The sequence below is a fragment of the Terrapene carolina genome, unplaced genomic scaffold (assembly GCF_002925995.2).
Source record: "Terrapene carolina triunguis isolate 2854851 unplaced genomic scaffold, T_m_triunguis-2.0 Scaffold67, whole genome shotgun sequence".
NCBI lineage: Eukaryota > Metazoa > Chordata > Testudines > Emydidae > Terrapene > Terrapene triunguis.
In genome coordinates this window covers 34178686-34191513 of record NW_020664418.1, presented here as the reverse complement: position 1 = coordinate 34191513, position 12828 = coordinate 34178686, and the positions used below count along the sequence as shown (strand labels likewise).

At 47.1% G+C, this 12828-nt stretch overlaps 1 protein-coding gene across 1 annotated transcript in view; it reads right to left on the bottom strand.

The window, feature by feature from the left end:
* Positions 1–12828, bottom strand: part of LOC112103444 (high affinity cAMP-specific and IBMX-insensitive 3',5'-cyclic phosphodiesterase 8A) — a 181360-nt gene that overhangs the window by 10526 nt on the left and 158006 nt on the right. Inside the window, exons 15-18 of the mRNA XM_029910749.1 lie at positions 12221–12237; positions 9556–9754; positions 4967–5184; positions 3590–3722 (exon numbers count right to left, since the gene is read on the bottom strand). Of these exons, the coding sequence (XP_029766609.1) occupies positions 3590–3722; positions 4967–5184; positions 9556–9754; positions 12221–12237 (567 nt within the window). The remainder of the gene's footprint in view (positions 1–3589; positions 3723–4966; positions 5185–9555; positions 9755–12220; positions 12238–12828) is intronic.

The following is a 12828-nucleotide window of genomic DNA, read 5'->3' as shown; positions in this document are numbered from 1 at the left end:
TTCCAGCCAATGCGCACCAACTGTTAATCTTCTCGCCGAGGTGGAGTACCAGGAGCCCTGGAGTCAGAGCGCTCTACATGCATTGCTGGTGTGGATGGGTAGTGAGCTAGGGAGCCCAGGGCTGCTTTAATGCGCTCTAACTCGCAAGTGTAGCCAAGCCCTGGGACTGAGAACCAGTGAGTGAGTGAAAAGAAATAGGCAGGGAGGGAAGATAAATCTTATGAGGAGACAGGATGCGGGGGGAGGGGAGAATTGGGACTGGCTGGACAAAGAGTCTAGGACCAGGAGCCAAGTGGTGGAGGAACACTGATTGGATGAAAAAAAAAAAAAAAAAACACCAGTATGTGATCATGTAAATAAAGACCGTATCACAGCATAAAAGGGTAGCAGGTGTAAATTCAGGTTGTACATGTCATGGCATTCTGGCAGTTCCTAACTTTTGAATGCTTGACTTTGCAACCTTAATAATGTTCTTCTAATGCACTTTGTGTGTGTGATATATCTATAGAAGCAGCCATATTACAAGATATTTAGTTACTGAAATGATCAAACTAAACACACAAAATTATGTGAACTTTGCCCCCTTGAGATACATCTGTGAGCTAGTTTTGTTCTCCTCTTGGGTCTGGTAGCAGGAGACAGGCATCTTGATACACCATGGCTCATGGACAGTCAACTTGTTAAGTACATAAGGCCTGATCCAATGCCCATTGAAATCAACAGGAGTCTTTCTACGACTTCAGTGGGAAATGGATCAAGCCCACCATTGATCGGAAAAAGCAACAGAGAGTCCTGTGGCACCTTTAAGACTAACAGACATCTGTTAGTCTTAAAGGTGCCACAGGACTCTCTGTTGCTTTTTACAGATCCAGACTAACACGGCTACCCCTCTGATACATTGATCCGAGTAAGCTTGCTGAGAATAATACCGATTTACCAGCATTTTTCCTGCTTTATTCAGGACAGCAGTATCCTAAGGAGACTTTGGCTTCACACTAAAAATTCACCCAGTTCCATTTGCATCATTAGGATGCTAAGAGCAGAGCTAACTCCCACTGGACAAAAGCTTGCTCTCGTCCCCCTTGCTCCAAACACCTTGAGAGAGAGCATGACTGCACAGGCAGCATATGGGTGAATACCAGACCTGCGTCTCCCCTAATCTCTTATGCCACAGAAGCACTGCCCCCACCGTTCAACACAGAGTTCACAGCTACAGCTTTACAAAAACTGCTCTGACTACATCAGGAAAACACTTTTAAAATCATTTCAGCTACTGTAATGGGGCTTTGCCAGCAATGCTGTTGGGGTATAAACTTTGATATAACAGCTTTTGAAACTCTTCTCTTTGCAGAAACCATTCCAACAAAATTGCACTCCACTTACACTGGCAACAGAACTGCTAGCTGCAGCTGTTATTCAAACTGGTTTGTTTGTTTTTGTTTTTTAAAGAACGATTTCCTAACAGGCAATTTTGTAGAGTCCACAGGATTCCAGTTGGCTACTGATTGTGCCTATATGATACTGAATGCCACAATCATATCTTCTGCCCACTGTCTTAAAAAAATCTTTAAAAGACTCACAACTGCTGCCAGACTGACAGTACTGAAAACTGCTGTCTTTTATTTACAGAGCACGTGCCACGTGGTCAGCTCAGTATACACATCCCCACACTGCTCCACAATGGGCTCACATCCTGACCCTGAGCATCTGTAATTCAGTCTCTGTTCCCACTCAGTCCTTGGCAGGGCCAGATTTACATCTTGGGCGCCCCTAGGTGCAGGGGCTCAGAGCCCCACCCCGCCGCCTGCAGCAGCTCCGAGCTGCAAGATGCCACCGACGGGAGCTGTGGGGTTACCTTGGTGCCCATGGCAACTCGGAGCTCTGGGGGGCACCACCGCCCACAGCGTCTCGGAGCTCCTAACCTCCGTGGGCAGCCGGGGTACCCTGCCACTTTTAACTTTTAGGTGCTCCGCTGCCCACAGACCCCCAACTGCCCAGCACCCTCACACAGCCCCACTACAACTTCCCAGTGCCCCACACAGACCCCCCCACTGCCCAGCGCCCCCCCTTCACTGCCCAGAGCCCCCCCGCAAGCAACCCCAGAGACCCACTCTCCCAAGTCATGCCCTCCGGCCGTGCTCATTGGCCCCACTGGAAGGTGACTCTGTCCGCCGGGCTGAGTGAGGAGCGCTCCAGCAGGGCTGCGTAGGGCCGTCTCCCCCTCAGCAGGCTGCGCCCCCTGCTGGGACCAAGGAGCAGCAAAATTTGAATTTTTAGGCTCTCCTAGAATGCCAGCGCCCCTAGGCACATGCCTACTGTGCCTAATGGGGAATCCGGCCCTGGTCCTTGGCCCCTTTGCAGGAAAGGCCAACAGTGATACCAGTCACTGCCAACTGTGATGATGGGTTTCCAGAAGGGACACTTGCCATCTCCTCTGGGTGCTGGAGAGAGACCCCCACTATATCTCATAGAACAGGGTTCCAACCTTGTTCTTGCTGAGCCCTGCCTCAACATGCTATAAAAACGCCAGGGCCCGGTGGGGGGGGAAGAGCGCGGGGCTCCGGGCCGGATGGGGGGGGGATCCTTGGGCATAGACATAATTTTACTTCTATTTGGGGGGGGGGGGGGGGAAGGGGGGGGGGGGGGGCAGCCAAGGGGGGCAGGGGGGGGGGGGGGGGGGGGGGCTCAGTTCAAAAAGTTTGAAAACCGCTCAGGGTGCAGGGAGGGGGTAGATAGGGGCTGTGTGAAGTGAAGGGAGTAGCTCAGGGTGCAGGAAGGGAGTAGCTAGGGGCTGTGTACGGGCAGGGGCTCCCAGTGCAGCTCCCAGCTTCAGTGGGGGGAGGAGGGGGGCGGCGCTGGGGTTCCCGGCTTCTGCCCCCTGCTACTCCTAACTTGGGGAAGGGAGGGTTGTTGGCTTCAGCCCCACGTTGCTCCCGGCTTTGGGGGCTTGGGAGGGATCCGCCTACAGCCCCACACTGCTCCTGGCTGGGGCAGGGGTCACCGGTTTCGGCCCCACGCCTCTCCCGGCTGGGGAAGGGGGGGTGCCAGCTTCAGCGCCGGGGCTCGGGGCACCAGGTTTCAGTGGGAGGGCTTGGGGCACCGGGTTTCAGTGGTGGGGCTCCACGGCCCCCCTGAAAGAGCTCATGGACCCCCAGGGGGGCGCAGACCCCCGGTTGAGAACCGCTGTCATAAAGGTTACTACGCAGTCATCAAATGTTAGTAGCCAAAAGGTGTTTGGATTACCACCCATTCAGTTTTTCTGGAATCATCCCATTTTTAACAAGAAAATCTGTCTCCCATAAGTACTCTGATGAGTTAATGGGTCCCAAACATACTGCTGGCTCTGGGAAAACATCACCACATTGCAGTGTAAGTGATGTCCAAATTAGTCCCATTAACCTGCAAAACTATGATGACCGATCTAACTTATGTGCATTCAGACCAGTGACTTAGAGGTGAAAGACTCTCTCTGTATTTCCAGTGGGCCAATCACCATACTGTCTAGGTACATCCCGTTACCAGTAGCTCGAGTGCCTCAATCCCCTTTTGTCTGCCTGTTAATTAAAGGAGAATTTGTTGTTTTGCTTACCCCATTTTCTTCTAGTGCTGCCAAGGGTTTATTAATGCTGTTGACAAATTTGTTGACATGCTCAAAGTGCTTTGTCATTTCTGTTGCTAGGACCATGTCAATAATGGCTTGACGAAGGGTTCGATATTCATTCCTGTTTAAAGAAGGAAACAATTGGACATGAGGGCTCATTCACTAAGGGCTGCTTGCTTAAACTAACTGAATCGCTCTGAAAAAAATACTATAGAGCACTAAAACAACAAGGAGTCCGGTGGCACCTTAAAAGCTAACGCTAACAGATTTATTTGGGCATAAGCTTTTGTGGGTAAAAAACCTCACTTCTTCCGTGCATCTGAAGAAGTGAGGTTTTTTTACCCATGAAAGCTTATGTCCAAATAAATCTGTTAGTCTTTAAGGTGCCACCGGACTCCTTGTTGTTTTTGTGAATACAGACTAACACGGTTACCCCCTGATACTTGGCACTATAGAGCACTGGTGTTCCAGAGATGGGTAGGGGAAGGGAGAGACAGAGAGAAGGGGCTGGTAAGCTGAATCTATGCTATACAAATGCATTCCTTTTGTACAGTGGCGTGCAGTGAATTATACCTTAGGGACACAGATTTGTCTCTCTAAGAGCTGCACGTGCTTGATGGGAGAGGAGATGCCAACTCCTCAGCAGTGCGGCCAGGAGACACTATGTGCACATGCCTCCCATGGTGCTCTGGCAGCACACTTAGCAGAGGGTCTTGCTCCAGCCAAGCTTCCGCCATCACTCTCTTGCTAACACAGCTGGGTGAGTAGGGAGAGTGGAGCTATGGTCATGCTCCCACCCCAAAATGCAGCAGCCTCTCCCTTTAGCCATCAGCCAGCCATATGACACCTGCCAACTAGTCTGGTGTGCTGAGGGGAAGGGGCTCCCCTTTCCATCCAGTTACGTGCACAGGTCAACCATTGCTTGGCCCTAGAGGTCAAATGATATAAAATGGATTTTTCAAAGCGGCACTGACACCAATTTACAAGCAACCAGATTCGCCCTTATTTTAATGCTATAAAAACAGTGAAAGTGTTCATATCGAGAGTTACATTGTAAGCTCCTTGTTCTGTATTTGTGCAGCGCCTAGGACAGTGGGGTCTTGGCCCAGGCCTACGGCTCCTGGGTTCTGTGGCAATACAAATCATCATCATCATCATTATCATTTAGATTTTGGCATTCTCTGCAGTATGAGAGAGATCGGTATTGTTTCATGAGCAAACCTACCAAGGGGCTAACTCCACCCCTCTAGAAGCTGCGATTTCCCTCTGGTGTGTTTGCTTGCATTTCTTTATGTTGCCGTAAGATATGTAGAAGAAGAATATGGTGGTTAATGGACTGATAAATGTCCCATATTTTCAACTCACCTCTCCATGTTTTTAAAGATATTGCATTTATCATCCTGTGTGGTGAGCTGGAAAGCCAGCGCCGCATGATGGCTCTCTAGCACCGCGGTGTCATTGTACAGGATCGCTAGTTCACTCCCCGCATTGCACAGGAAGGAGTTTGTTCTTCCTGGGTGATCCACATCATGGACAGTGGCAGCAATGAGAGCAGCAACCTCATCAATTGGATCCAGAGTTTGCTGAAAAGAGAAGTCAGGGACATTTAGGTTTCCTGGAAGAATCACTAGAAATCCTGCACGGGTCCTTAAAGGTTAAACTGAGCTGCTTAAAGGCAAAAGGCAGGATTCTGCAGATTGCTTTTAGGGTTAGATGTTCTAAAGAGCCATGGAAAGTTCACTGTAGGCTTCATGGAACTTTCCATGACATTTTTGGACATTTTGTGCCCTCTAAATTTTACTTTATTCACAATTTGGACAAAATGCATCAAACCTGTAAAACTGAGTTTCCGTGTTCTGCCATGGCAGAAACCGCCTTCACTAAAAAATGAGTATTCTGACCTGGAAAAAGGTCTGTTGCTGCTCAAAAATGGTTCCGTTTTGACAGAAAACCGGCCCGTTTTTGGCAAAAAAAATATATTAAAAAATCATGTACGATAGGCCAATTTTTGCTGAGTTCAGAATCAGCTATGGAAGACTGGTTCTGCAGGATGAGTGAAGATGTACTTTCCTGTCTAAGAGCCGTCTCGGTCCCATGGCCTGGCCAGCAGCCTGACTAAGTAGCACCCTACCCAGTGCAATAGTTATCTCTGTTACATTTTGACGACTGGAGATAATTACATTCTCAATGATGCTTTCCGCCCGCCCCATGGCCCAGGTGCAAGGCATTCCTTATTTTCTGGTGGAGCCCCAATGCTCCTCACTGGCTCTGGGGCTGCATTTTCTGGAGTTAATATGTTCTGATCTTTTTCCTGCTGTAAGGTTGGGGGGTATGGGCCTCTTTACATCTGCAAGGTTCTTGGGATGCACCATCCACTGTGCTTTATGTCTAAAATTGTGCAGCTTTTGTTTCGGCCTTAGAAGGCCTTTAGTAGCGTAGGCAGTAGTTAGAAGAGAGCAGGAAATCTGCATCTTCTCAGCACTGCCCTCTTTAATATGGTACAGCAGTCACTTTGTCTCATTTTGGGCATTTATGGGAAGTGTGAATATCTACAATTCACTCAGGCTGAAATTCACCCAAGTGCAAAGGGCCCCACGTAAGGGTCTCAGAACTCCGTAAGCCCTGCAGTTGGACTAGGGAGGAGGGGGAGTAAGGGATGGCAGATGGAACGGCTGTGAAGGGGTGCATCTTCACCCCAGGAGAGCCACAACAGGGGTTCTCCAGGCCAGTTGCAAACAGATTGCCATGAAATGAGGTCTTGGGGATGGTTCAGGGAAGGGATCACGGGATCTAAACGTACGCATAAAACCCTGCATAAGGGGCATAAATGATCTGTGGGGCTATTCCAGCCAGCTGATGGGGGAGATGGAGTCCTTCCCTCCTATCCCCTTCCCCGCCACTGGATCTTCCCACACAACCAATGGCTTGAGCTTTCAATTTATGGAGAAAATCCTGTAGTTCTCTTACTTCAATGGACGTTCAGCCTGAATAGAGACTTCGGGATTTGGTCCCAAAAATTAGCCACCAATATACAACAGCCGTCCATAAAAAAGCCACACCTTCCCAAAAAAATACGCACTCCATTAAATGTGGTTCTATTGTGTTAACTTGGGGCTTTTGTATATTGCCCTGCTGTGCAGACTACAGGATTGAGAGCTGCGGTGTGTGCAATAAAGTTTTGTGCTGTAAACTGCCCTGCATTGACATGGCCAGTGCAAATGAAAAGGTACCTAGTTTGTGTTAACATAGTCCTGTTTCAAACAGGACTACGTTAGCATGAACTAGGTGCTAGCAGGGTCTACATGGGGTAATTACAGCGCAACCCTCTAGTGTGCGCTGCAACTGATACCCCCTTAGTCTGCACCGTTGGGCCGTATAGACAAGCCCTCAATTGTAGCTGGTCCACTTGCATTGCTAGCGTTAACGGGCCCTTCTACGACATACACCAATTGTAGAGGTTAATTAGTACTTGCATCAGCAATCTATGGAAACCAACAAACCAACCACATTGGGGCCATCAGGAACAACTTGTAAACTCCAGCTTTATTTGGATTATCAAAATTTCAGCTCAACAAACCAGCACCTGCTTGCAATACTTCTTTCATGATACCTGGACATACAGAAAGAACAAGAACAGTGTAGCGATGGCTGACGCAGTCCACGTGGAAATCCAGGATGCTTTCCTTATCTATGTACTGTCCCCTATAGACTCTATGAGGCAACAGCAATATGTCTCAGGCTTATTCCCTTTGTTTGATGAGATCGCTATGTTCTGTCCAGCTTTGGATGAATTTACAGTCCATCATACATTGATGTCACATTGCTAATCTTAGTTCTGTCATGCTAAACCCTACTGCACACCAATGAAAACACAGTTCTACAAACACTGTTTCATTATTTTGTGGCCCAGATATGATTTTTGTTAATGCTCAATCAAGAATCTGGCCCAGAAATACTGCAGTAAAGTGGCAACCCTTATTCACACTGAGTAGCACCTGACTTGGTACGTAGTCCCAATGATCTCAATAGGTCTATTCAAGGAGTAAGATATTACTCAGTGTGAGTATGGGTGTCAGAATCTGGCATTCTTCTACCCGGTTAAGCTTGAATTGGAGTTAACAAAATTGCTGAGGCTGTAACTGCTCAGATACATGCGGTATCTCCTTTGCTTTTGTTTATTACAATTTTTCTTTTCCTGTGCATCCTGCAGATGAATAAAAAAACTTTTTCAAAAAGGGAAGGGCAGTCACACTTCTTTGGCGTTGGAATGATTCCAGATCACATCTGTTTGTCATAGATAGTCACGGGAAGGCAACCAAACCCTTGGCAACTTGAGGATTGAAAACTTCCAGTGAAATTCTCTCTCCTCCTTGGCGTATATTGCCTGAGAGTCGGCCTCTGGAGAGCAGGTTAATGAGCTGCAGCTCCAGGTTATAATACATACACCAGTTTTAATGAGAGGTTAGAAACTTGTTTACAATCACAAATGATGTCCCTTTGAGCAAGGTTCCACCACTAGCAAAAGGCTCAGGGAGGCCAATTCAGGATAGGAAGTTTGGTCCAAAGCTGTGGCAGAGAAGCACCCAATGCCACAGGGCACGTGTGTGTAAGTGTGGCTTTAGTTTATCTTTGCACTCCCCAGATCCCAGGCCAGCTGTATGCCAGTCTGTTCCCCCAGTATATTTTAGAGCAGTTCTAATTTACACTAGCAGCCAATGGTCCTGTAACTGTAAAGGATTCCCTCACCGCAGGCTCACCTCCATTGGCTGGACATGGCACAGCGGCTGTCTCCCTGTAAGGTGCCCCCTGCTGATAGTTGCTCTGTCGTTGTGGTCGTCTCTCTTCCCGCAACTTGGCCCTGCAGCCAGGTTACACTTTAGTCCACCCCTTCTGGTGTAACGAAGAGTCCAAACCAGATGCAGTCCAGTGACCTTACAGCAGGTCTTCCGCCTGTCTCTGGGCTCTAGTCCTTACACCCATTACTTCAGGGGGTTTCACCTCATCTTATTCAGTGGCTAGTAGGGGAATCACCAGGCCCACCCTCTACTCTGGGTTCCAGTCCAGGAATCCTGCAGCTGGAAGTCCAGGTCTTCTCCCTCAGACTTCTTGCTGCCTCCTTGTACTGCTGCCTACCTCTTCTATTCCCCCAGAGAGTAACTGCCGACTCTCTCCCCACAGTCTCTTTCTGCTGCAAATGTCCTGGCTTCATAGTCACCAGCTCCTGCCGAGCTGATCTTCATGTTCAATTAAGTCTGGCTTTCCCTCCATGTGCAGCCAGGCTCCTCTAAGGCCCACATAAACCCTGTCAGGGCCTGTGGGAGGTACACACCCCATCACAGGCCCCAATGGACCAATATGGTCAGAGGGCATAAGGAAACCCCAGACATGCTTCCTTTTTTGCCGCCACACCACTGATGTTGGCAATAGCAAAGGGCCAGGTTTGGCATTGGAGCTGCTATGCTTTCTCCATGACACCTGGGTATCCCCTATATGGGGGTGATCCTCCTGGGAAAGGACAAACAGGGAAGAAGGCTGCTTTGTTCTGATGGTGTGGTGCAAAGCAGCCTTAAATGGGCTTTTATTTTAAAGACCTGTTGGAGAGTGTATTTCCAATGAGAAAATGTTGCTCACCCATTGGACTTTCACACTGCTGGGGTGACTGTAATGGATTGTTTTCTTTTAAAAGGAGGCTCTCTCTAGCTCCTTCCAAGTACAGTTCAGCTCTGTGGTGCTGGAAACTACTACCAGACATAATTTCTTATCTAATATACTATAGGTCAGCTCCTCAGCTTGTGTAAATCAGCATTGCTCCCTTGACTTCACAAGTACTATGTTGATTTACATCAGCTGAAGTTCTGGCCCTATATATCACTTATTAGGGTTGATTTCCGCTAATGTTCCCACTACTCACGTATTTTCCACCTCTACTGTATTTCTTATAACTGTACACTTACCTTTACCCTTTCTTTGGATAAGAAATAGGCAGTGGCATGCAGGACATCTGCAGAATGAGTAGAATTATGATAGGAGTTGGAGGAATGGTAGTTGGCTTCAATAATTTGTAACCACGACCTCAGAGTTGATTCTGAACAGTTTAGGAATTCACAGATTCCAAAGCGAGCAAACATTTTGAGACCAAGATAAACCAAAGGCCTGGAGAGAAAAACAAACAGAAAGTTTTAAAACAAATGAGTTAGAAGGAAAACTAGACAGAGCAAATGAGACTAGCAGAGAAAGCATTTCTAAACTGTTGATATGTCAGATTAAGTATAACAGTTCAACTGTTCATAGAAATATACTCAAGATTTGTAGAAAGCTTCCACCTAACCACAATATTTGGGACTGATACTTCTGGAAGTTCCTGAGAATTATTAAAATACTAAACAGGTTCTATTCTCCTGATAAATCCATTTACAATTTTTGTTTCAGGGAGTCTTCTGTCTCTCTCAGGGCTCTGTGTCCCCCGCCAGCCTACCCTCAAGATTCCATGGCTCATCAACCTTCCTGTAGTAGAGAGAGATTGGAGGTGACTCAGTGCTTGCTGCTCAGGGAGAAGAGGCACTACTCACTCCCCTCCTGTCTATATTCACATTGTTCTTCAAATATCCCACTGTTGCTGTATCTGTTAACAGAACACCACTGGCCATCACATACAGCCCCCAGCTAAAACCTCTACAGCGCATTATCCACGATCTACAACCTATCCTGGAAAATGATCCCTCACTCTCACAGACCTTGGGAGGCAGGCCGGTCCTCGCTTACAGACAACCCCCCAACCTGAAGCAAATACTCACCAGCAACTACACACCACACCACAGAAACACCAACCCAGGAACCAATCCCTGTAGCAAACCTCGTTGCCTACTCTGTCCCCATATCTACTCTGGCGACACCATCAGAGGACCCAACCACATCAGCCACACCATCAACGGCTCATTCACCTGCACATCCACTAATGTTATATATGCCATCATGTGCCAGCAATGCCCCTTTGCCATGTACATTGGCCAAACCGGACAGTCCCTCCGCAAAAGAATAAATGGACACAAATCGGACATCAGGAATGGTAACATACATAAACCAGTAAGTGAACACTTCAATCTCCCTGGTCATTCTATTACAGATTTAAAAGTCACTATCATTGAACAAAAAAACTTCAGAAACAGACTTCAAAGAGAAACAGCAGAACTAAAATTCATTTGCAAATTTAACACCATTAATCTGGGCTTGAATAGGGCCTGGGAGTGGCTGGCTCATTACAGAAGCAGCTTTTCCTCTCCTGGAATTGACACCTCCTCATCTATTATTAGGAGTGGACTACATCCACCCTGATTGAATTGGCCCTGTCAACACTGGTTCTGCACTTGCAAAGTAACTCCCTGCTCTCCATGTGTCAGTATATAATGCCTGCATCTGTAACTTTCACTCTATGCATCTGAAGAAGTGAGGTTTTTACCCACGAAAGCTTATGCCCAAATAAATCTGTTAGTCTTTAAGGTGCCACCAGACTCCTTGTTGTTTTTGCTGTATCTGTGTTACAGCTCCACCAGAGGGAGTGCTAGAGCACACCAGTCAGTAGTACCTTGCTTATATTAGCGCTCCCACTCTTGCCAATGTTGGGGGAGCAGCAGCAGTGGTAGTGCAAAGGTGGGACATTTGGGGGTGGGGGGGGGGACATGTAGAGATTAAAACTAACACCACAGTGCAGACAAGGTCAGAGTGTCAGCATGCTCTCTCCAGCACTCCTTGCTCATGGCAGCTCAGGAAGCAACAGTTGGAATGCAGGAATCAAGCCCCACATTGTACTAGAGAACAAAAATCACAGGACAATTAAAGCAGCCTGGAATAACGTCTAATCCCAAAGCAGAGAGCAAGCAGTATTTTCGATCCAAGAGAGAGGAAATATTGGTATAGAGGGGTATAGCCTATTCAGGAAGGCCTGACAGGGAACGAAGGGAGGAGGTGTTGCATTATACATCAAGAATACATACACATGTTCTGAGGTCCAGAAGAAGGTGAGAGGCAAACCAGCTGAAATTCTCTAGGTAAAGATAAAAGGGGAAACCTGGGGTCTATTATAGACGACCAAATCAAGAAGAGGAGGTGGATGAGGCCTTTCTAGAACAGAAAGAGCCAAAACACAAGACCTGATAGTAATGAGGGCTGTTAACTACCCAGATATCTGTTGGAAAAATAATATGGCAAAACATGAAATTTCCAATAAGTTCAGGGACAAATTTTTGTTTTCAGAAAGTGGAGGAAGTAACCAGGGGGAGAGACATTTGAGACTTGAATCTGACCAACGGAGAGGAATTGGTTGTGAATTTCAAGGTGGAAGGGGCACTTTGGGTAACAGTGACTATGAAATGATAGATTTCATGATTCTAAGCAAAGGAAAGAATGAGAGAAGCAGAATACAGACAATAGCAGACTTCAAAAAACAGACTTCAATAAACTCAAAGAACTGGCAGGTAAGGTCTGTGTAAGAAAATGTAAGGGATAAAGGAGTTCAAGAGAACTGGCAGTTTCCCAAGGACACAATATTAAAGGCACAACTACAAACTATCCCGATCTGAAAGAAAGATAGGAAGAACAGTAAGAGGCCAACATGGCTCTAACAGGAGCTCTTTAATGACCTGAAAATCAAAAAGGAATCCTACAAAAAGTGGAAACATGGATTTATTGCTAAGGAGGCATATAAAGGAATTGCACAAGCATGTAGGGACAAAATCAGAAAAGCTAAGGCACAAAATGGCAAGGGACGTAAAAGGCAATAAGAAGAGGTTCTTTAAATACATTAGGAGCAGGAGAAAGATGAAGAAAAGTGCAGGTCCACTGCTTAGCAGGAAAGGAGAGCTAATAACTGATGACATCAAGAAGGCTGAGGTGTTTAATGCCTATTTGGCTTCAGTCTTCACTAAAAAGGTTAATGATGACCAGATACTCAACAGAATTAATATTAACAAGGGGAAGGAACACATGCCAAAATAGAGAAAGAACAGATTAAAGACTATTTAGATAAATTAGGCCTGGTCCACACTACCCCCCCACTTCGGACTAAGGTACGCAAATTCAGCTACGTTATTAACGTAGCTGAATTCGAAGTACCTTAGTCCGAACTTACCGCGGGTCCAGACGCGGCAGGAAGGCTCCCCCGTCGATTCTGCGTACTCCTCTCGGCGAGCTGGAGTACCGGCGTCGACGGCGAGCACTTCCGGGATCGATCC